Genomic DNA, 24,703 nt, shown 5'->3' with positions numbered 1-24,703 from the left:
CTTCAGCCTATGATAAATAAGAAGTTGAAGGACATGTCCATGGTGTGGAAAGTGCATGAAGGCCGACAATTATACTTGGACTACTCCCTGAGCAGTGACATCCAGGAGCCTTGATGTGTCTTTCAAAGTGAGAAAGAAGCACTGAATTACCCTGACCCCGAACATGACCCTGCAGACATTAACACTATTGTAGAGTACAGTAACACAGATAGACTGTAGTGACCCTGGTATGCTGTGTTTTCTTGATGACAGCCTCTGTGAAGGTTAAAGTTAACATTTTCACACAAACCAGAGATTCTGCCACCAGCTGGTTCCCTGCTGGATAACATCAGGCCTGTTGGAAAGAATCTTGGTATTTGGGTTGACAGTAATCTAAACTAATGAAATCATCTTTTTATCATGTAATGCACACCAGTACATATTGAGGTACTTGGGCAGATCTCCTTCAGGATTGTATGACTTGGATGTTTTATTTTGCTGCCCTTGTTGCTGTTTCTACTCTGTAAAGAAAGATTCTTCTTCTGTGTTTCAGGGATTGGTGTTTGTGCAGGGGCAGGATGTGGAGGCTGGCTTATCGGGGGCAGACAAAGAGATAATTTTCACAAAGACTGATCATATGATTTATGTGGGCATCTCTGAATTCTTCTTCAGTGGCGCTGCCATGTTGCTCTACAAAGCCGGACCATTTAATTTTGACATTTCACAGGTGAAAACAGCTGATTAACACCTGATACAACCTCTCTGGTCCCCAAACCACACTCATGTTATTCTACAGCAGCAGCATGGAGTCAATTTTACAGGCAGAAAACTGAGTAAACTGCTCTCACTGAATGAAACAACACCAAGTATTTAACACAATAAGAAAACAAGCTGAGCCAAACTAAAGAATACTAAAGAATTGTATTATTTGCTGCTGCTCCTGCATTTTCTTGGGCTCTACTTGTCTTCATCTTACTGCTGCGTCCCTTCCTGCTTAAAGAACTTTAATTATTACTTCAATGATACTGTCATGGCTGTTACCACGTCATTTTGTGTTCAGTTCTTTTAGGTTCTGTTTTCACTGAGATTCTTCTGTTGTGTTTCCAGTTTTTTGTTAGTTTCTTGTCCTCTTATTAGTTATTGTTATTTACAGTGGTATACAAAAGTTTGGGCCCCCCTGATAATTCTCATAATTTTCCTTTATAAATCATTGGTTGTTCAGATCAGCAGTTTCAGTTAAATATATTATATAGCAGATGAACACAGTGACATCCGAGAAGTGAAATGAAGTTTATAGGATTTACAGAAAGTGTGCAATAATTATTTAAACAAAATTAGGCAGGTGCATAAGTTTGGGCACCCTTGTCATTTTATTGACTTGAATACCTTTAGCACCAATTATTGGAACACAAAATGTATTTTGTAAGCTCATTGACCCTTGACCTACATACACAGGTGAATCCAATTATGAGAAAGGGTTAAAACAACTCTCAGATGAGCTGAAGACAAAGACTGTTCAACATCATGGTTTAGAGGAAGGATCCAAAAAGCTCTCTCAGAGATTTCAGCTGTCAGTTTCCACTGTGAGGAACATAGTGAGGAACTGGAAGACCACAGGCACAGTTCTGGTTAAGGCCTGAAGTGGCAGGCCAAAAAAACCTCAGATAGGCAGAGGAGAAGGATGGTGAGAACTGTCATAGTCAACCCACAGAGCAGCTCCAAAGACCTACAACATCATCGTGCTGCAGATGGTGTCACTGTGCATCGTTCAACTATTCAGCACACATTGCTAAAGGAGAGGCTGTATGGGAGAGTAATGCAGAAGAAGCCTTTTCTGCACACACACCACAAACAGAGTCGCTAAAGCACATTTGGACAAACCAGCTTCATTCTGGAATAAGGTGCTGTGGACTGATGACACTAAAACTGAGTTATTTGGACATAACAAGGGGCGGGATGCATGGTGGAAAAAGAACACAGCATTCCAAGACAAACACTTGATACCCACAGTAACATTTGGTGGTGGTCCCATCATGCTGTGGGGACAGTTACTGGGAATCTTGTTAAAGTTGAGGGTCGCATGGATTCCATCTGTGGTGGGATTTAAAGCGGGCTGTCCATGCTCAGAAACCATCAAACCTGACTGAACTGGAGATGTTCTGGAAAGAAGAATGGTCCAAAATACCTTCAACCAGAATCCAGACTCTCATTGGAAGCTATAGGAAGCATTTAAAGGCTGTTATTTCTGCAAAAGGAGGATCTACTAAATATTGATGCCATTTTTCTGTTAGGTGTCCAAACTTATGCACCTGCCTAATTTTGTTTAAATAATTATTACACACTTTCTGTAAATCCTATAAACTTCATTTCACTTCTCAGATATCATTGTTTTCATCTGCTATATTATAGATGTAACTAAAGTTGCTGATCCAAACAACCAATGATTTATAAAGGAAAATCAGGAAAATATCAGGGGGCCCAAACTTTTGTATACCACTGTACATGTTATTCCTGCTTTCCTTGGTACTTGTCATCCCCATGTCTGTGCTCCAGGGTCTGTTTGCTCCCTCTGTGCAGTTTAACTTGTCTTGTGTATTATGTTCCCAGTGTTGTGATGAGTCTGCGTCTCTGTGCTCATGTGTTTTGTGGTTTACTTTGTCAGTCTTTGTCATTTATGCTGTGTTTATATTGACTTCCTGTCTCCTGTGATTCCCTGCACCTGTGCTTCTCACCTGTGTATATATTGTCTGCGTTTTTCCCTGGTCCCTTGTTCTGTCGTCATCAGTGTTTACCTCACTGTGTGTCATCCTGCCACTTAGTTTTGTATTTAGTTCTGGCATCCGTCCAGCTTCACTGTAGCTGAGTATATTGTTTCATGCCACTCCCTAATAAACCACCTTTAATTTTACTTCTATCTATGAGTCTGCATCCTAGGGTCCAATCCTGCCTCCCACACAGTAAGCCATGACAATGGTGGCCATCAAAGTATTTACCTTTAGCTGTGGTGGAGGAATTTTTTTTAGATCCACTCCTTTAGTCAGAGTAGTAATACCACACAAATATTTTAACAAAGGTCCAAAAAGTCCTCTCATCACCTCCTCTGTTCTCCTCCCCAGTTCGAAGGTCTGAAAAGTCTGTTGAATAATCTCCTGGACGCTGCGGGCCTTCCTTCGGTATCAAACTCTACAGAGTTTCTGTTAGAGTGCCAGATATGTTTCAGTTTAATCTTCATTAATTATCAAACACTATTACATGAAAAATAAACTGCTAACATGGCATTTCTATAACATACATAGGGTCCTGTGAACGTGGAGCTGACTGAGGCTCCAACCATTAAAATCAGTAAAGCCAGACTTTCTGCCAAGGGGACTATGAAAATCCAATCTCAAGGACAAGTTCGTCATGTGGTAAGCACACACACAGATGCAGTGTTTCCCACAGCAGCTGACTGTGTGCTGCTATTAACCATTTCATACACGAGTCCTGAAAACCTCAGTGAAGATTTTTTTGCTGTTTTTATTCCTCTTTAGGCATGAAGCTGGAGCTGATATGCAACTATAACAATAATCCATTCAATTTTATTTATATAGGGCCAAATCACAACAAACAGTCACCTCAAGGTACATAACTAATGATTATAGTCACATTCAATAGTCCAGCCTAGAAGTAATAAATGCATGAATTAGCTTTTCAGCATCACTCTGAGAAAGGATGTTTCTAATTTTAGAAATATTGCACAAATGCAAAAAAGCGGTCCTACATATTTGTTTAATATGTGCATTGAAGGACATATCCTGGTCAAAAATGACTCCAAGATTTCTCACAGTGTTACTGGAGGCCAAAGTAATGCCATCCAGAGTAAGTATCTGGTTAGACACCATGTTTCTAAGACAAACGCTTCGTGCTGTGAGTCAGCCTTTGTCATTTGGTCTTGTCCAAGCTGGTTTTTCATGACTCAGATTCCTCTCATCAGCCATAAAGTCATAAAGCACATCTTCTCTCCTGATGTTTTAATTTGTCATACAGAGCAATCTTGTCCAGATTAATAACAGAACATGGTGATGTCAGTGATGTTTTAATTGTACATACTGTGGTCGAACCTCCAAGATAAACTGAACTGAGATAGAAAGTGCTAGATGAATTTCCCTATCTGTTGCTCTCTGTCTAATGTATCATTTAATTGTTTATTATTTGGTTGATCCACTGTTTATTAATTAATTTACTGGAGTTTATTTTTAAACATTTGTCCTTTTATTCATTGAGTAAAAAATAATCCCTAACAGTTCCTCAGAGCACAGTGGACTCCATAATCCTTAAATGGAAGAAGTTTGGGACGACCAGAACTCTTCCTAGACCTGGCCATCCAGCCAAACTGAGCAATCGTGGGAGAAGATCCTTGGTGAAAGAGGTAAAGAAGAGCCCAAAGATCACTGTGGCTGAGCTCCAGAGATGCAGTAGGGAGATGGGAGAAAGTTCCACAAAGTCAACTATCACTGCAGCCCTCCACCAGTCGGGGCTTTATGGCAGAGTGGCCCGATGGAAGCCTCTCCTCAGTGCAGACATATGAAAGCCCACATAGAGTTTGCCAAAAAACACATGAAGGACTCCCAGACTGTGAGAAATAAGATTCTCTGGTCTGATGAGAAGAAGATTGAACTTTTTGGCGTTAATTCTAGGCGGTATGTGTGGAGAACACCAGTCTCTGCTCATCACCTGTCCAATACAATCCCCACAGTGAAACATGGTGGTGGCAGCATCATGCTATGGGGGTGTTTTTCAGCAGCACAGGACGACTGGTTGCAATTGAAGGAAAGATGAATGCGGCCAAGTACAAATATATCCTGGAAGAAAACCTCTTCCAGAGTGCTCAGGACCTCAGACTGGGCCGAAGGTTCACCTTCCAACAAGACCATGACCCTAAGCACACAGCTAAAACAACTAAAGGAGTGGCTTCACAACAACTCTGTAACCATTCTTGACTGGCCCAGCCAGAGCCCTGACCTAAACCCAACTGAGCATCTCTGGAGAGACCTGAAAATGGCCGCCCACCAACGTTCACCATCCAACCTGAGGGAACTGGAGAGGATCTGCAAGGAAGAATGGCAGAGGATCCCAAATCCAGGTGTGGAAAACTTGTTGCATCATTCCCAAGAAGACTCATGGCTGTACGAGCTCAAAAGGGTGTTTCTACTCAATACTGAGCAAAGGGTCTGAATACTTATGACCATGTGATATTTCAGTTTTTCTTTTTTAATACATTTGCAAAAATTTCTACATTTCTGTTTTTTTCTGTCATGATGGGGTGCTGAGTGTACATTAATGAGAAATAAAATGAACTTTTTTGATTTTAGCAAATGGCTGCAATGAAACAAAGAGTGAAAAATTTAAAGAGGTCTGAATACTTTCCGTACCCACTATATTACTTCTAGGCTGGACTATTATAATTCATTATTATCAGGCTGTCCTAAAAGCTCCCTGAAAAGCCTTCAGCTGATCCAAAATGCTGCAGCTAGAGTACTGACAGGGACTAGAAAGAGAGAGCAGATTTCTCCCATATTGGCTTCTCTTCATTGGCTCCCTGTTAAATCTAGAATAGAATTTAAAATCCTTCTCCTCACATACAAGGTCTTGAATAATCAGGCCCCATCTTATCTCAAAGACCTCATAGTCCCATATCACCCCAACAGAGCACTTCGCTCTCAGACTGCTGGCTTACTTGTGGTTCCTCGGATACTTAAGAGTAGAATGGGAGGCAGAGCCTTCAGCTTTCAGGCCCCTCTTCTGTGGAACCAGCTCCCAGCTTGGATTCGGGAGACAGACACCCTCTCTATTTTTAAGATTAGGCTTAAGACTTTCCTTTATGATCAAGCTTATAGTTAGGGCTGGATCAGGTGACCCTTAACCCTTCCTTAGTTATGCTGCTATAGGCCTAGCCTGCTGGGGGGTTCCCATAATGCACTGAGTGTTTCTTCTCATCACCTTATTTACTTTGTTTATACTCCACTCTGCATTTAATCATTACTTATTATTAATCTCTGTCTCTCTCCTCTCAGCAGATGACCCCCCCTCCCTGAGCCTGGTTCTGCTGGAGGTTTCTTCCTGTTAAAGGGAGTTTTTCCTTCCCACTGCCACCAAGTGCTGCTCATAGGGGGTCGTTTGGACTGTTGGGTTTTCTCTATATTATTGTAGGGTCTTTACCCACAATACAAAGCACCTTGAGGCGACTGTTGTGATTTGGTGCTATATAAATAAAATTGAATTGAATTGTGTCTAAAGTCAAAAAGAATAAAACCTGTGTTTTCCCTGAATTATTCTGTTCAGTAGAGTATTTGCTCTGTCATCAGGCCTTTTTGTTTTTAACCCACTAATTTGTTCTGATTTGATGTGTTGGTCATTTCGATGTCTTTGCTTCAGAAATCTGAGCATTGTTAGATCACCTGTAGAGCTTTCCACTGTCTTTGGTATTTTCTGTAACTGTGGCCTCATGTTAAATTGCTACACTTAGTAAATCTCTTCCAAAAGTTCAGGTTTCCTGTCAGATCTACTACTCTGTGTCTGTGTAGGTAGTCGTGCACATATCAGGGGACTTATCCATACTAGCTTCAGCTGTGTTTCTGTTGGAACTGACCTTATTGTTGAAGATGTAGTTGTACAGTGGTTTGAGTAAGTCCCAAATACGCCTGAAAAAAAAAAAATCAGTCATCAGCAGGATTGCCCTGACACACTGTTGATCTACCAGCTGATGGTTTATGTTTCCCTCAAGATGATGTGGAGAAACTCATCCTTAGCATGTTCTTTGCTTTTTTCAACTTTGCTTTATGGTTTCAGGTCTGACTGTGAAAAGCCCCTATTCTTAGTCACATTACCCTAGAGTTCCAGTGGATGTTGTTCTGATGCTATCAGCTTTAATTTTGCAGTCATCTTTTGGTATCTCAACATTTAGGCCTCCTTCAGGTGATCGATTCAGTCTCACGACTATTGCGGCGCTCACACCTGCTCCTCTGAGGGTCGTGCTTCCTTGATCAATACTGCAACAGAAAACACAGAGAAAGGGGTGAAATGGTTTCTCCACTATTTCAGAGATGTGAGATGTAAATCAGTTTCCTGGGGTGAGCATTATGTTCATAGGATGCCATTTTGGAGCAGAGGTGTCCCATTCTGGATGCTCTCTGCTGCGAAAACAGTTCGGTGAAGAAAATACATAAAATGTTAAACTGTTGGTAACTTTATAGACTGTACCAAAGAGGATCATTTTCCTGACTCCTGTCCCAGTTCAATAACTAAACTTTACAATTGTGAAGCAGTGATGTGCTCTACATTGTGAGGCCTTAAATTTCAAGCACATCAGATGTAAATGGAGAATTATGAGAACATTTGTGCTGTTGCAGTTGCACATACCTCCATTTCTTGAACAAATCTATATTTACTTCTCTCTGAAGTTCCACAGCAAAGTTCAGGTTGTTGATTTCAAAATTGAGACCGTTATTCTGCTGAAATTTAAAATCCACCTGAGCTGGATCAACTTGTAGATCAGTGAGGGTGAGGATTTAAGTCAATTCATTGTACTTCAAAATACAACAAATTAGCAAATATACTAAAAAACAAAAAAAAATTTACCACCATTGTTGTTTTGAAGAATCCTCTTTAATTGGATTGACTTAATAAATTATTTTTTAAGTTGATTTGAGTCATTTGTGTTATTTCAGTGAAATGCTGTGCACTCTAAATCTGCCAAAACAGTTTTTCTCTGAAATAACACAAATGGTAAGAGTGAGATTTTATTTTTAATGTGGATTTTTTAAATGTAGAACCATAAAGAAAAAATCCATCTACATTTTCATATTGAAGTGAGTAAAGAAAATAACCATGAAGCAAAACACATAAAAAAGCCCAGTGGCTTATTTTTACCCTCTGATTGTGAAAGTTGTTCTTCCATCCAATAATGGAAAGTCATCAAATGGTTTGTTAACCAGCTCCTTCAAATACGTCAGACCAAGATGTTTCACTGCAAAAACACAGTACATGTACTATTAGTTCAATGACTGCTGATGCTGCAAAGACAATACAGTAAAATGTCTTTCCTGCATGCTCAAAAAGCCTGATTCAGAAGTGATAAATAAAACAAAACAAAGCTATAGAGAAGAGCCACACCCTGATGAATCTAAAATCATAAAATCAAGTTCACATCATGAAAATTAATGGTTTTTAGAATAAATGTATAAAGCATGATGCACTTTTAATTTATCCTAGATATTTGTGATTCGATGGACCTGACATGTATATAAACTAAGCTTCCTCTTTGAACAGGAAGTTGTTACATGGTTGTTACATGTCCTCAGATGGGGACAATGGGGCAACGTGGCTTAACAAAGTATAAAACACTGTTGAGCAGAATGAAGTGTAAGGTGCAGCAAAGCCAAAATGTAATGTCCACGTATGAGGACGTAGGGTCTCAGGAGTGGCTACAAAGGTTTGAGTTCATACTGCAAGGAAAACAGGGCATTATTTGGGGCGACCCAGGTGGTAGAGTGGATCATCCACCAACTGAAAGGTTGGTGAATGATCCTGGGCTCCTCCTGTCCATGTGTTGAAGTATCCTTTAAATGAGTGAGTGTGTCCAAACCTTTGACTGGTACTGTACTGAACCCCAAGCTGCCCTGATGCATCCATCCAATGTTAGACAAAAGCGCTTAAGTATAGATAAAAGCACTGTATAATGTACAGTTGGAGCACAAATGTGCTATATAAGTACTTGTCGTGGTGCTGTGGCTGGCAGGCAAAGGTTGGACCCCAAATTGCAGGACTCAGATGAAGAACTGAACTTCAAGTAGTTTATTGAAAATGATGATTATGCAAACAAATAAACTGGGCTGGACTGATGCCAGAACTACAACTAAGGGACACAACAAACAGGGAGGCACACAGCAGGTACACAGACAATGACACAACAGTGAACAGAAGAAAACTGAGGGCTTAAATACACATCAGGTAATCAGGGCAAGAGGAAACAGCAGGACACAACAGGTGAATCAAATGAAACTAATGACAGGGGAAGCAAAACTAAACACAAAGCACAGGGAACACAAGACTGTCAAAATAAAACAGGAAGTGACTAAACAAGGTATACGCAGACTTGACACAGGGAACTGGCACACAGAGAAAACTAAACAGGGAGCACAGCACAGGGAAACAAAGAAAGAGAGACACAGACATCGGACAGAAACGCAGAATAGTCACAACACTGGGAATAAAACTCAACACGAAAACACAGGAGGTCAGGGTCCAGACAAAAGGCCAAAACAGACACAAGAACACAGGCGCAGGGGAGACCGGGACAAAGGGAACCAGAACGCCAAAACAAACTGGGAAAACAAAGCTAAACACAAAACGCTGGGCAGGCGAACCAGGACCATGACAAGTACTATTCCATTTGCCATTTTTAGACTAGGAATTAGTATTCCTTCTAAACACAGTTCACAGTTTAGAGGTAAGTGGTTAGGACAAGTTTTCATTAAATCCACACTTTGACAGTTTGTTCATCATTTATAAATATCAGTGTTTAATACACTGCTTATTGTGTTAGTGCAGCTCTTACAGACATCCTTTGCATTTTCTGTGATTCGAACTTTGAGGCCGGTAGGCGGGGTAGCAGTGTTGGAGGAAATCAGGGACACCAAGAGGAAGAAGGAAACCACAAAGGAAGTCATTCTGAGCCAAAAACCTGAAACATCAGAAGAAAAGGAGGGTCAGCTAGTTCTAATAGCATGACACGCTTGTTTTTCTGTCCTTGCTTGAGTGTTTGGTTTCTGGATGTCATTGTGGTGGATTTTGCCCTCTTTGAAGGTAGATGGTTGTTGGGTGTGTTGGAGGTGAGGACGATGTGCACATCTTCACAAGAGGGGAAAAAGGGGCTGATAACTCATGTCTCTACTTGTAGCTGGTGGCACATATGATGTTGCAGTCTGCCACCTGAGGGTGCAGGCACCAACCCTCTCATCCACCTGGGAAAACCCCAACATACAAGCAGCAAACTGAAGGGATACAAGGATACCTACCCCTGCCCACTGCTTCACACCGAGACCAACTCCAGACTGGAACAGAGTCCAGCCCCTCTGTGGGAGACTGGTTCCAGAGCCTGAGCTGTGCATTGAGATGAGCCTAACTATATCTACTCTGCATCTCCCAAACTCATCCACTAGTTCAGGCTCCTTTCCCACCAGAGAGGTGACACTCCATGTGCCACAAGCCAGTTTGGGAAGTGGGGAATCGGATAAATATAACACATTAAAATGATTACATGAAATGACTGAAAACTAAATGATGGCAGGATCACAAGATGCCAGCTGAGCTTTGACTTTAATGATGTCAGTGGTAGATGAGTAAAGACTTTATTTGGTTGGGTTAGGCCCAGCCCCCCCCTCCTCCCTGAGCCTGGTTCTGATGGAGGTTTCTTCCTGTTAAAAGGGAGTTTTTCCTTCCCACTGTCACCAAGTGCTGCTCATAGGGGGTCGTTTGGACTGTTGGGTTTTCTCTGTATTATTGTAGGGTCTTTACCCACAATACAAAGCGCCTTGAGGTGACTGTTTGTTGTGATTTGGTGCTATATAAATAAAATTGAATTCAATTCAGTTCAATTGAATATTTATTCCATAGTGTGAAATTAACCATAACCATATGTTCAGATGACAGTAATTCCATAAGTAATTGTGTTTTGGGAAGAAATATGTTCATATTCAGCTGTGATGCTTGTTTCCTGAAAGTGGTGAAATATTTTGGGACCCAGTCTGCAGGTAAAATGATACCTGGCATCTCATGACTCACATCAGTCTTTAACTGTACTTAGATTTTTGCATTTTATTTGTCATGATTTGCTGTGTAACAGGTGAGGGGCGGACCCAAAACACCGGACTCCAGACAGAACTTAGTTTGTTTCAGCTTTATTGCTGGAACAAAGCCAGCAGCACAAAACAGAAAACTCACATAAACTGACTGATTGACGAGCACACAGCTGGAGGAAAACCAACGACGTGTCAAAGGGCAAGGACACTATACACACAACGAGACGAGTAACAAGAGGAGAGTGGAAGCATTCAGGGAGACCAGGTGAACAGACTTATACTAACGAGACAAGGGGAAGCAATACCAAACACGACCCACACAGAACAGAGGACTGCCAAAATAAAACAGGAAGTGACCTCATGAAATATAAACAAGACAACACAGAAGACTTGACTAAGGAAGCTGACACACAGAGGGAATTTAAACATGATTAAACAGGGAAGACAAGAACCAGGGGATCAGGAACTAAATACTGATAACTAATAAATATAACCAAAAACAGAACACAAAACTACAACAAACTGAGAAACTAAACTGTCAGAAAAACTAATAAACACAACCAGAGATACATTGGCTCCCTGTTAAATCTAGAATAGAATTTAAAATTCTTCTCCTCACATACAAGGTCTTGAATAATCAGGCACCATCTTATCTCAAAGACCTCATAGTACCATATCACCCCAACAGAGCACTTCACTCTCAGACTGCTGGCTTACTTGTGGTTCCTAGGATACTTAAGAGTAGAATGGGAGGCAGAGCCTTCAGCTTTCAGGCCCCTCTTCTGTGGAACCAGCTTCCAGCTTGGATTCAGGAGACAGACACCCTCTCTATTTTTAAGATTAGGCTTAAAACTTTCCTTTATGATCAAGCTTATAGTTAGGGCTGGATCAGGTGACCCTGAACCCTCCCTTAGTTATGCTGCTATAGGCCTAGTCTGCTGGGGGGTTCCCATAATGCACTGTTTCTCATTCACCTTATTTACGTTGTTTATACTCCACTCTGCATTTAATCATTAATTGATATTAATCTCTGGCTCTCTTTCACAGCATGTCTTTCTCTCCCCTCAGCCCAGCCGGTCGCGGCAGATGACCCCCCCTCCCTGAGCTTGGTTCTGCTGGAGGTTTCTTCCTGTTAAAAGGGAGTTTTTCCTTTCCACTGTCACCAAGTGCTGCTCATAGGGGGTCGTTCTGACTGTTGGGTTTTCTCTGTATTATTGTAGGGTCTTTACCCACAATACAAAGCGCCTTGAGGCAACAGTTTGTTGTGATTTGGCGCTATATAAATAAAATTGAATTGAATTGAATTGAATATAACAAAAAACAGAACTTCATGAAAAGAAGTCAAAACCCTGGACCAGCAGCCCAGGACCATGACATTAGTAACATTTAATGGAAAAAAAAAAAACAGCAGGAAAAGGTTAATGCTGATTTCACTGACTGAAGACAACAACTATATGAAATTTGTGTATAGTACTCACAGTAACTTTGCTTTAAACCTCATGAATCATTACACTTATGCCTAACTCTGTGTTTTTGTTTTTAGGAGCATAAATCCTTTTCTCTTCACGGGAAATGCAGTAAGAGGAAATGATGTCATGAACGAGGAAAAGAGTTCAAATGTTGCTGAATGTAGATTTTCTTATATTTCTTCCCCATCACTCAGAAAATACAATAAAACATTTTTAATACAGTTTTGAAATGTATTTGTGGAAAAGCTTTTTTTTTAATTTTTTTTTTTAGTTTCATGTTAAGCTGTGACTGCAGAGAGAATTTAGGCATATTTCTTTGTCCACCCTGTCACAGGCTTTAGTGTTACTGACTGTCCTGTGCCAGGGTGCAACGTTTTTGGAATGAGTCTGTCTTCAGGTGAGTCTGGGTCAGGTCGGGGGTCGTCCCCTTCCTCAAAGTGAGTTCCTCTCTACTTAGAGGGGGAAAAATATCCATTGATCAATGAAACTCATTATTGTTGTGCTATTTTTGAAAATATTTTTGCGATGTTGTTTGACACTACCTTTTGCACAAGTTTAAAAGAGAGCCAGTGTCTGCAGAGTCTCCAGCAGCTGATCAAAATTCCCCAAACCCTGCAGTACTTATACATGCTTTTCCCCATACAAGTGAGGTTAGTCTACTTTTATGGTTGTAGTTTCACTAAATGAAGGCATAAGCTCACTGTATCAGTTCAGTACATTCAAATTCCAGCAGTTACATACAATTTACATAGTAGATATGCAGTATCTGTCTTACTGTTTCACACATCATGACAAAGATTATTTTTATTACTATGTTGAAATAAGACTGAATATGGGTGCATGTGTGTGGAAAAAAAAGCACAATTATAAATATAGCAGCTGCAGAAACTCCCAGGCCTGCAGATGTTTGGGACTCAGAGGGTGTATTTTAAAATTTGTACCTCCAGTGGACTGAAAAAGCCACAGCAGATCAACATCAAACTAAAACTAGTACATTTTTAAAAATCACTTAAAGGATAATTCCACTTTAGTTCAGCTGTTATATGTTCCTTCAAACCAAAGTGCATTTATTCAATTATTCTGGTTAATTACAACCATGAAACACTAACAAAGTGTTATTTATTTAATCCAGTGTTTCATGAAGTATGAAGGATCTGAGGACTTGCATCATCATTTCATTCAACTTCAATATGAAAGCAGCAGTTTGATTATTTTTGTAGAAGTACAAGTAGTAGTTCTATTGTAGATGTAGTAAAGTAGTAAAAGCTCGAACTTCTGAGTGGGATGCAAATTTAAAACTGTAACAGTCTTAGTGAGAAGCTTATCGTCATGCTGAAAAGTTTATTGTAGGAGACAGCATGCACTATCTATCCAAATGTGGAGACAGCACTCCTACTATGAGCTGCATGAAATCCTTAGTCTTATTTTAATTCTAAATGGAATTTTTACAGAGAGGCTCATGAAGTCTTCATCGTCATCATCAATCAGTTATTGTGACTGCATGTATTCAGACGCGCACTATATTTGAAGTGATAATGTCACACCATTTGTCCATGAAGCCAATAAGCTCAGATGTCTTCATAATACTGGAACGATTCAGACCATAATCTCTGTAATAAAATGTTATGATCAACAGTATCAAAGCTGCACTGAGGTCCAGCAGGACAAGCACAGAGATGAGTCCACTGTCAGAGGCTCTAAGAAGATCATTGGTAACCTTCACTAATGCTGTTTCTATACTGTGATGAATTCTGAAACCTGACTGAAACTCTTCAAATAAACCGTTCCTCTGCAGATGATCAGTTATGATCAGCAGCACTTGGCGAAGGAGCAGATCCTGGTCCTGCTGATGGGTTAAGGACCTTCTCCTGTCCAGCTCTCCTCGAGCTCCTGCCTGTCTCCTGGAATCTCCTCCATGCTCTGAGACTGTGCTGGGAGACACAGCAAACCTTCTGGCAATGGCACGTATTGATGTGCCATCCTGGAGGAGTTGAACTACCTGTGCAGCCTCTGTAGGGTCCAGGTATGACCTCATGCTACCAGCAGTTATACTTATAATTGTTTCTTTCAAATCATTCCCACATTAACTGACTCTGAGTTCACTCATATCTGCACCTCAGTTTGTGGTAAAATCTGATATCACCCAACCTCCCTGCTTTTTAAAGCACTGCAGCTTATTGATTACAACTTTTTGATATATTCCTATCTGATGCCTAAAAGTTATTAGTTAACTTAAGAAAGAAGAACGGGTGCTGAGCTGATGTGTAGCTGCTGCAGGATGAGCTGGTTGTGCGTGGATGAGGTTTGTGGTGATTTCCTTGCTGGTAAAGCTGATGTTACAGTGTTTGTGAGACCACTGCCCAGTGTGAGGTTTACGGCTCTGCTGCCCTAAACGAACAGTAGTGACAATCACCAAAATCACGTTTTGTTTCTGTAGCTCTCAAATTTACTGTTTTACAAAGAAACAGAAAAATGAGTGAAGCACGTGATTATTTTTTTATTAAGATGCCACACTGCAAAAACTACCTGTCTAAATATAAGGAAAAAACTACTTAATTTGGAAAGATTCAGACTATAATCAAGTGAAATATTCTGCCAGTGGATTGAGATAATTACACTTGATAAGATTTCTTGAAATAAGACAAAATATCTAGTCTTTAGACAAGTGAGAAATAACTTAAAACAAGTTGTTTAACACTCATTTCAAGTGCTTTATCAAGTCAAATAAACTCAAAACTAGCCTGCCAATGCTTCTTTCAGTGTTTTTTTCTTTCTCACTTTGAGAGAAAAACTCTTAAAACAAGAGGAACTAACAGCTGTTCTTCTGAATTCAAGAATTGCTAATTCTACATATTCTGTCTTAAAATAAGAAAGCATTTACACTAAATGAATCCAAAAACACAGTACAATATACAACAGCCTTTATTTAAATTGCTTCTCCAAATAGCAACAATAGTATACAGCATTGCACACATGAATGTGCAAAACAAACCCACACAGAAATGGTAATGTTGAGATTGTAATGCAAGTAATGCTATACATTATACATGGTGTCATTGAACTAATAGTAACTTTCAATTACAACTAAAAACTGGTAAAGTTAATTAACTCTAATCAACATTTAAAGCTACTGAAACTCACATTATAAAGCAGAACATTTGAAGAACAGAAGATGTGTTTGTATTAGATAAACAAAAATGAAGAATTTAAATGTCTTTTTACAGCTCTTATGTTAGGTTAAAACTTTCCAACACAGACATGAAAGTCGTGTACCTGTACAACTCTACTCCTGAATAAAAGCCTTCCACTCTGCCATGGCTTTTTTGTATGAGCTTGTGGTGTCTCGCTCATGGATACTGTCCTTTAACACTTCAGTCTGAATGACAGACAGAAGGGTTGCCACACACTTTGGATATGTGAGATGCAAGGTGTAGTAGTATGCCATCAGATACAGCAAACCTTGACGGAGGTCTTCTTCAGCAAATGTGGTGATGGGTGTGGTTCCAATTGCCATAATACAGTGGGACCCATCAAAGAGCAAAACAGGGCTGAAGAGAGATCTCCTCTGAAGGTAGATGGCTGGATCTTCTGTTGGCTAAAGAAAAAAGGACAAAACAGAGAAGAGAGACATTAAAAAACTAGCTGAGCAGTCAAACTACTGAGACACTATTATGTATATATGTATATATATATATATGAATGATCACAATCATAGAATACAGGTGGTACAGCTCATCTTCATATCATTTTGTTTCTTTAGTTTGAAAAATGCCCTACAGAAAATGTCAAATATGCCTGCCAATGAAATAATTATGACAAGATTAACTTGTGTCTTAGTCACTGTTAGTAGTCATTCTCCACATACTTTGGGAAATGACAGAGATACTGCACCTGTAATGTTTTAAATCTGTTATTACTTCCAGTTTGTTTTGTGAATTTTTATGATTTTAATGAATTTTAGTTTAATTAGTTATTTTTAATCAATTTATTAGTGTTTCCTGTAGACATTGGTCTGTATTTGTATTTTGGCAGGCCATGCTGTCCTCTGACCAACATAGTGCTGCAGAAATTTCAGTATCAATTTTCAAATGTAAATTCTATTATTTTTAGGAGCAGAGATGCTTAAAAAGGACCAAATAAATTGCCAAAATGTACAGTGAAAGCCCTTGCAGACATACATTGCCTACTTTCCTTCGGGATCAATAAAGTATCTATATATTAACTGATAACAATATGAACAAACTCTGACCTGAAGGACATGAAGCAATGCCTCACTGGCATGTCCCAGCTTCTTGGGTGGCGCAGTTGGTGAGGGGAAGAGTGTGGGGAGTGCCCTAAACAGGGCGATGTTGCATTCCACTGGAACAAAATAAATCAATGTTTAGTTCAATCCTAAATGATCTAAATTTGATTGGCAACTTAATCTTGATACCACAGAAAATAAGGTGTCACCATGAACAGTACTGTTGTTCCAGTTTTATTTAATCAGCACTATCATACACAATCCTATACATATTTATGTCTCTGAAAACAGCTACATGATGTATTAAAGATAGCACAATGACTAACCTCTATTTTGGTTCATCGGTGGCTTTAACACCTTCTTCCAAAGACCATAAAACTGAACCATGGAGCAGAAGTCCTCCCATCTTGCCTTTACTTCAGTTATGAATTTGTTGTTGTTCTTATCCAGGATCCGCCGTAGCTCATCCATCACCTATAGTGCAAGTAAATGTTAAAACCTGCCCCAGTGCTTGCTTTATAAGAAAGCCACGATGAAAAGTAAGTCACTTACATTGTGAAGCTCCTTGAAACCTGGATATGCCTCTAGAATCTTTGTTGGCCTATCTTCTTCTTTCAGAACATCGCTGTCAATGAAGGCTCTTCTTGATTGAAACTCAAGGTCAAGAATTTGGCAAACAGCATCTCGGTTGGGTTTTGGCTTCTTATACAGGTCCTGCAGAGTCTTGTAATGCCTGGCCTGTGTTGCTAGACTATCCATGTTGACTAAAGGGGAAAATACAGAATCAGTAACTGGATCCAACATATCAATCTAAATGATACTATGTGTTTTAGCCAGCAAGCCTAACATTGTGTGTTATATATTTATGATGGTTATTCTACAGAAAGTCAAATACATGAATATTGAAAAATCACATCCTGTCACAACAGATCAAAACCTAATCAAGTTTAAATTTAAAGTGTAATATATCAAGACATCCCAATCTATCAAAGTCATCCAGCCTTCACGTCCATCATTATTGCCATAATTAGAATTTGTCAATTACCTGAACTGTCGCCATCAGAACTGCTCACTGGTGGCAAAAGAATCGTTGATCCGCCACTTGAATCTGCATCATCATCTTCTCCCTGGTCACTTGGTGAGAACTCAATGTGGCGCCTTTTTTTTGAACGGCCCCTCTCTGGTGTGGGACCCTGCCTCTTTCGAGGGGACTTAATATTCAGGATCCTCTTCTGAAGATAACTGTACATGCTCGTCTATGGTGAATAAGATGTTGAAAGAAAAAAAGAAACGTAATATCACGTATATAATTTCAGAAGTCTGAAATAAATGTGAAAAAAATTTAATCACATACATATTTGGCAGGTAAGTCGTTATCCTGTAGCATGGGATAATACTCCACTAGTTTCTTAGCCATGGCAGTAACATCGTACTTGGACGGGTATCGTAACTCCTCTCCTTGTCGACTTGCTCTCAAGATTGAAATCATGCTGGTGACAGTGTTTCTCACCAGCCTGCATCTCAGCTCTTTGGACATGGCAGCTTCTCCCTCTCTACCAGTGCAGGCCATCTCAAAATAGTGTTTCCGAGCTAGTTCCAGCTCACCATCTGTATAGATCACATATTCAGGAGGACTGGGAAGCTGTAGAGTCTTCTCTGGGGTTTTCTTTACCAAAGGAGTGGATGTCTGGGGAGATGGAGGTGTTCCTTTAGGTGAAGACCTAGTTCCTGCTTCACCAGGGCCAGCTTTGTCTGGTAAGGTGGAATAGTCCTCCTAAGAAAATAATTCAAAATATAAATGTTGTAGGTGTTACAAACAAAACTGCACTACACGTTTTTAGATCAAAGGCAGCAAAAACTTGCCTCTTTGTGAAGATGAGCCCACAACTGTTTCCTCCTGAGAAAGTTTTCTGGACCAGGAAAAAGATCTCTTAAATCATCACGACTGAGGGTGTGGATTAAAACCTCATCTATGTTGGCAGCTGTAAAGAGAGGTCAAATAGTAATAAACCTTTTAGAGTTGAAAAACTTGGACCTTATAAATTTAATGGTATTCAACTTGACAGGGCAAATAAAATCCAAATTGTCCTCTTACTGTTTTATCTCCCAGCTACAAATAAATATAAATAGAATAAAATTTTGACATTTGGGTGTTTTGAGATTACATAAATAGTTAAAATTCAAATTTGAAACCAATGTCAGCATGGACAACTTTATTTTATTAAAGACACTTAAACTTGACATACCATTTAGAACTGATACTGTAACATCATCTAGTCCATCCATGATTTCCGTGTGTCTTCCTTTTAACTGCGCCTTTATCTGAGGGCATGAAAAAAAACACGACATTAAGCCAAGGCTCAAAAAATCATGCTCAGAAGTATGTCAGACCATTCAAACAGTACAACACCTTATGGACTTTTCAAATACAACACATGTATTTTCCTTCTGTATACAGTGGACCCAGAGTGATTGACAGGAGCCTCAACTAGTGCAGAAACTAAACTCTCAGCATTTTCCTCCACAGCCTGCATAGGTCCCTCAGCTAAGACATGCACACCTGCCTCTGATCTGCATCTGCTGTTCCTACGTTCATTAGTACCAAGTCTGTCTGCATGTCCTGCTAATTACATCAAACATGTACATATTTTATGTGGAAAATTATATTCAAACTTTTAACACCATTGGTTAGTCATGGTAAACAAAAAAAAAAATCGCATTGTAACGTAAATTGCAGGACCAAACCTGTTAGCTAATATTAGCTAAGCAAGCTTAGCTAGCTGGCTTTTAGGCTACAGTGGCAAAAAACTTGTGGACGTATTATGAGAACTGATAGTCCATCCATGGGTAAACTGATTGCTGGACCAGGCTGCTGTTTTCCCAGTAGTACAAAATTTTTAAATCAAATGCTGTAAAAGTTCTCCTTACCTCAGCAGAATCCAGTCCAAGCCTGCTTCTTCGCTCCCCTTCAAACGGTTACAGGACAGACGTGACCACATGAGGGCAGTCAGGGGGGAGTAGGTGCAGACCATAATAATGTTTCTAAAACTTGTAAAGTAATAACAGTCATAATAGGGGGATATTATAACTATAAATTACATTTTAATTATTACTCCTGTTGTGGTCCCTTACTGAATCACAATAACTAGAGTTTAAACTAGATTTAATGAGAGTTTTGATGTAACCGACCCCCCTCCATATTTGGTAATGACCTGCAGCGCCTGTATGAGCCCGCCAACAACAGCTCAAAAGTGATGTGAAGCAGTAAGGTATTTGTTTCTGCTCTTGCTTCTTAGACTGAACGTTTTGTCTACTTTCTTCTGCTACATTTAAATTTCTAATAGAGGTTTACGAACGTGTGTTGTAGTGCTAGCATGACTTGATTTTGCCGTGAGTGAAGATTTTCATTAGGCTAAGAATAGACTGTCTGCATTCAGCTAGCTGCCCTGTTTTTTCTTTTTGGCGGTTTAACATGGCCTGTTGGAGGTGTATGATTTGCTTTGTTTTTGTTGCCTTAACATTGAAGTCTCTCTTGAGCCATATTAACAAAACACATAGCCGCAGTCCAAACTTCCGAGTCATATGCGGAATAGATGGTTGTACAGAGGAATACAGAGTCTTTAACTCTTTTTACTACCATATCAGACGCACTCATGCTCTGTATCTTGCGACTGGGAACCCTCCTACCCAGTGGATGACAGCAGCATCATCTGACTTATCACATGCTGCAGGTGAACATTTTGACATACCAGTTTTTTCTGACTGTGCCACTAAAACACAAGGAATGCAAAGGACCGACAGTGAGGTCAACATACCTGTCATTCCAAATGAAATGTCAAGTCCGGAGCTTGAGGATTTCCAGACTCCAAATACTGATAATCAGGTAAGATGCAATGTTTGCTAATGAAAATGTTTAACAGTTAACATTCAGGTGTTTATATTATTTTTTTAATGTATATTAACACAACATATCTACAGGAAGGAGCTGCTACAGCAAGTGAAAATCTCGTCAGATGTGCAGCTGCATTTACCATCAGTGTCCGGGAAAGATGTCACCTATCCCAGGTATTGCACAAACCTAAGTGTTAGGGAAATAAAATATATATTGAATATATGTATGTGTGTCTGCATTTAAGTATGCGTTTTACCACAGTCATAATTTGCTTATAAAGACTTGAAAATTGGTCCTTGATAGAGTTTGAAAAGTGCTTGAATAAGACTGGGAAAAGGTCTTGAAAGCATGTAAACTTACAATTCTAATTCTATGGACCATTTTATAATTCCACTGTCAGAGCTACAACAGTGTCATATTTTGTGACAAGGATACACACAAACTTTTTGGCTCTGGGGCCACATTGACTTTTTGAAATTTGACAGACGGGCCGGGCCAGCACCAGATGGATACATATTTAACATAAACATATAAAAAAGCATTACAGTGTTAATACTTAGATTTGCATTTAGTGGGAACAGTGTTGTTTTTAAGTAATGAGAACACGCACGTGTGAAAAGAGGTCAAAAGGGTGCAGGAACGAGAGCAAAAAGAAAGTCTGCACACCAGAGAAGTGTAATTCTGACTTTTGAATTCTGAGCAAGAACTGGACAGAGATCATTTTGGTATGAAATCCTATTCAGAATGTTCTTAAGAAGTGTAATGCTAGTCTCATATTGAACAAACTGTATATAGCTCATATTTCTTTGTTGTTTTTGTTTCAGAGGGGTGTCAACAGTATTGTCTCTGGAGTCCAGCAGTATCAAACTGCTCTTCTCAGTACCATGAAGGACACCATGAAGTCGCTCTTTCAAAGACATTCAGACAATATGGAGCAGCTACAAGAGGCAGTATTGGCAGAACTGGAAAATTTTCAAGATCCTTTCTCCATGATGGCTTCCACATACATTCAGGACAGCACAATCCAGAGGCTTTTTAACCCAGTCATACCAGAGGAGGTAGTTATGTCTCAAAAGGTTTGCAGAGTTAACAAAGGACAGTCAAGAGTAATTGCCATCAAAAACAGAAGTTTTTACTATATACCCCTTATTAGGAGCCTTGAACAGTTGTTGTCCAATTCCAGGATTTTTGCCATGATCAACACCGCACCTCAGAGTTGCCACAAAGATGGGTTTTTGTATGACATTATTGATGGGAGCATTTATAAATCCCATCCACTGTTTTCAAAAGAACCTTCTGCTTTACAGATAATTTTGTATGCTGATGAAATAGAGATATGCAATCCTCTTGGGTCACATGCTTCAGTAAATAAATTATTCATGTTTTATTATACTTTAGGAAACATAGACCCCAAGTTTAGGTCAAAGCTTGCTGCAATCAGACTCCTTGCTATAGCAAAAGCTGATGATATTGACAAATGTGGTGTTGATTTTGTATTACAAAGGATTAATGAAGACTTAAAGTTGCTCTATAATGGTGTCAAAATCCAAACACAGCGTGGTAGCATGGATTTATTTGGTGCTGTAGTTTCGGTCTGTGGTGACACACTTGCCCAACATGAGCTTGCTGGTTTCAAGGAAGGAGTTGGTTTTGCATATAGTAAGTGTAGGCATTGTGAATGTACCTTTGATGAAATGCAAATTAATTTTAATGAACTAAGTTTTACTAAAAGGACAATGAAAAAACATATTAAGCAGTGCTGTGAAATAGAAAAGGCTTGCACAGACTTCTTGAAATCATCTCTCAAAACCACCTATGGTATAAACAGAAGAAGCAAGCTGATTGATTTCCCAGCCTTTGACCTCATTCAACAAACACCACAGGATATAATGCACATCATTCTTGAGGGTGTTGCACCCATGGAAATTAAGTGTGTGCTAAAACACCTTGTTCTCTCTGGACAGATGGAGTTGGATGTGTTCAATTCTGCCATGCAGAGTTTTCCTTTGTCACCAATAGACATACGTGACAAACCCTGCCCTATCAGTGTCACTACCTTGGCATCTAATGACAATAAACTGAAACAGTCCTCGGGGCAAATGCTGATACTGTTGAAGATCATGCCTTTTCTGCTCAACAGTATAGAGAAAAATGAATATGTTCAGTTTGTTTTGGACTTAATTAAGATTGTTCAGATACTCTTTGCCCCTATTTTATCTGTACAAAGTGTGTTCAGACTGAAGAATATGATTGAACAGCATTTGAAACAGTTTAAGAAACTTTTTCCTGAGAATAATATAATACCTAAGCAACATTACCTGTTGCATCTCCCTGCTCAGATTCTTCATCTGGGGCCTGTGATAAGGCACATGTGTATGAGATTCGAATCAAAGCACTGTTTTTTTAAACAATGGGCATCTAAATTGAACTTCAGAAATGTCTGTAAGTCACTTGTGAACCATAATCAGCTTTCTGAATGCTGTCAAAATGAATTGGGCACTGAGCATCCAATATTTGTACATGAGAAGGAATTGGGTCCTGTCTCTGAAGTGACAAATCCTGAGTATATTGCAGCAAAGATAAGAGATTTTTTGGGGATAGGTGGCATACAACATGGAGTCAAAGTAAAATGGCTTATTCTCAATGGGAACAAGTACATAAGTGAAAAGTCTCTAATAATCACCAGTGTGAGTGACACAGTTCCTGTTTTTGGACTTATTAAAAACATTTTTGTGGTAGACAGTTCATTATACTGTTTTGAATACCAGCTTTATGAGACTGTGGGCTTTAATACAGATTTTTTAGCATATAAAATTGTAGTTCCTAATCTCGCCCAAGCAACAGAGTTTATAGATGCTGAAAAGCTAGTTGATCCTACATCATATTATCCAGTCAGTTTCAAATGCAGTATGTATGTTCTGACAAAATATAACCTTGATGATGTCATTGCACTTAAAAGTTGAAATGAAACAGGGGAAGATGTGCTGTGATTTATTGCCTATGTTGTGGCTGTGGATTCATACTACATAAAATGTTACACTGCAGCTTTGTAAATATTGTAAATAAATGTGTTAATGATGGGCCAACAAAAGCCTAAGCGACTTATTACTGAGAGGCCTTAAAATAAGCTTTCGCATCTAAAAATGGTTGTGAAATATACAATGTGACCTCAAACAGTGTCTCAGTGATATAATTTAGCCTAAAATGCATGTAAAGTAACTAGTTTAAGGATTTAGTAACTAAGTAAGAAATAAAAGTAATATATTCTAAAAACAAGTTTTATAATCTTACACATTCAGCTCCTGCTTAGTATATCACTCTCAAAACAAGATCAAAAATACTTTTTGGCTCAATGTAAGATTATTAGACTTAGATAGACTGTCAGTTTTTGCAGTGCAAAGGAGTTATTGACTTGATTCATGAACAGAAACACGAGTTTCACTGGTCAAATGTTTAAATCCAACATGAACAAGAACTCAGTTTGCCTGCCAAATAAGTAAGAATATAAATTTAGTTTTGGACAGATTTATAAGATGTTTTCTGGTTTTTATGTGAAATAAATCTGAAGTGCTGCATTCTCTCCACACTGGAACAGAAACCATCTCTGCTGAGTGCTCAGACCTACCAGACAGTAGCTTACTGCCCCCTGCTGTTTCACCCACGTTACTACAGCTTTGAGTTCAGGTGTTTTCAGTCCCATTGCTACAGGTGTATAAAGATCAGCTCTCGTGCAGTCTGCCTTTACAAACATTAGTGAAATAATGCGTTGCTCTAAAGCACTCACTGAATTTGAGCGCGGTGCGGTAAGATCACCCCTCCTAGATACTTCACAATCAGCTGTGAGTGGGATGATTGCAGAGTGGGGTCGGTGAGTGCTGAGCCCTGTACCGTCTCCAACGCTCTGCTGACTCGATAACTGCAGCGCTCCAAACCCCCTCTGGCATTAACATCAGCTCAGAAACCGTGCAGCAGGAGCTTCGTGCTGTGGGTCTCCAAGTCCGAGCGGCTTCGTGCAAGCCTTACATCATCCAGCACCGTGGCAACCATCAGATGGTGAGGTGTAAAGCACGTTGCCACGGGGCTCTGAAGCAGCAGAGGTCTGTTCTTCTCTGTCTGGCAGTCTGATGGACGGCTCTGTAATGCTGTGGGGCTGTTCCAGACATTTTGGACAGACCTCTGCTTCCAGCTCTGTGGGAACAGTTCAAAGACTCCTCTCTGTTCCTGCGCCCTGCTGCACAACACAAGCTCCATTAAGGCCAGCCGGATGAGGTGGTGCGGAAGA

At 39.7% G+C, this 24,703-nt stretch overlaps 2 protein-coding genes across 5 annotated transcripts; one reads left to right on the top strand and one right to left on the bottom strand.

The window, feature by feature from the left end:
• Nucleotides 1-15,197: 15,197 nt before the first annotated feature.
• On the bottom strand, nt 15,198-19,503 carry LOC115785157 (uncharacterized). The gene is made up of 9 exons (XM_030736647.1): nt 19,458-19,503; nt 18,776-18,851; nt 18,393-18,511; nt 17,884-18,303; nt 17,575-17,785; nt 17,082-17,293; nt 16,856-17,003; nt 16,536-16,645; nt 15,198-15,881 (listed from the first exon to the last, which is right to left on the bottom strand). Exons 2-9 carry the CDS (start codon nt 18,813-18,815, stop codon nt 15,570-15,572), a joined length of 1,572 nt encoding a protein of 523 aa, XP_030592507.1. The 5' UTR covers nt 18,816-18,851; nt 19,458-19,503; the 3' UTR covers nt 15,198-15,569.
• LOC115785156 (uncharacterized) lies at nt 18,385-23,739 on the top strand. 4 transcript variants are annotated; one of them, XM_030736646.1, is made up of 4 exons: nt 18,385-19,550; nt 19,748-19,798; nt 20,508-20,594; nt 21,246-23,739. In XM_030736646.1, the coding sequence occupies exon 4, from the start codon at nt 21,306-21,308 to the stop codon at nt 23,382-23,384; it is 2,079 nt and encodes a 692-aa protein (XP_030592506.1). In that variant the 5' UTR covers nt 18,385-19,550; nt 19,748-19,798; nt 20,508-20,594; nt 21,246-21,305; the 3' UTR covers nt 23,385-23,739. The 4 variants fall into 4 exon arrangements, with proteins under 4 accessions (XP_030592506.1, XP_030592504.1, XP_030592505.1 ...); XM_030736644.1 differs by lacking the exon at nt 18,385-19,550 and adding an exon at nt 20,312-20,412 and having other exon boundaries at nt 19,660-19,798; XM_030736645.1 differs by lacking the exon at nt 18,385-19,550 and having other exon boundaries at nt 19,660-19,798.
• The last annotated feature ends 964 nt before the right edge of the window (nt 23,740-24,703 follow it).

This window comes from Archocentrus centrarchus, chromosome 8 (assembly GCF_007364275.1).
Source record: "Archocentrus centrarchus isolate MPI-CPG fArcCen1 chromosome 8, fArcCen1, whole genome shotgun sequence".
Lineage (NCBI taxonomy): Eukaryota > Metazoa > Chordata > Actinopteri > Cichliformes > Cichlidae > Archocentrus > Archocentrus centrarchus.
The sequence above is the reverse complement of the archived record's forward strand: the minus strand, read 5'-3'. Positions and strand labels throughout refer to the sequence as shown.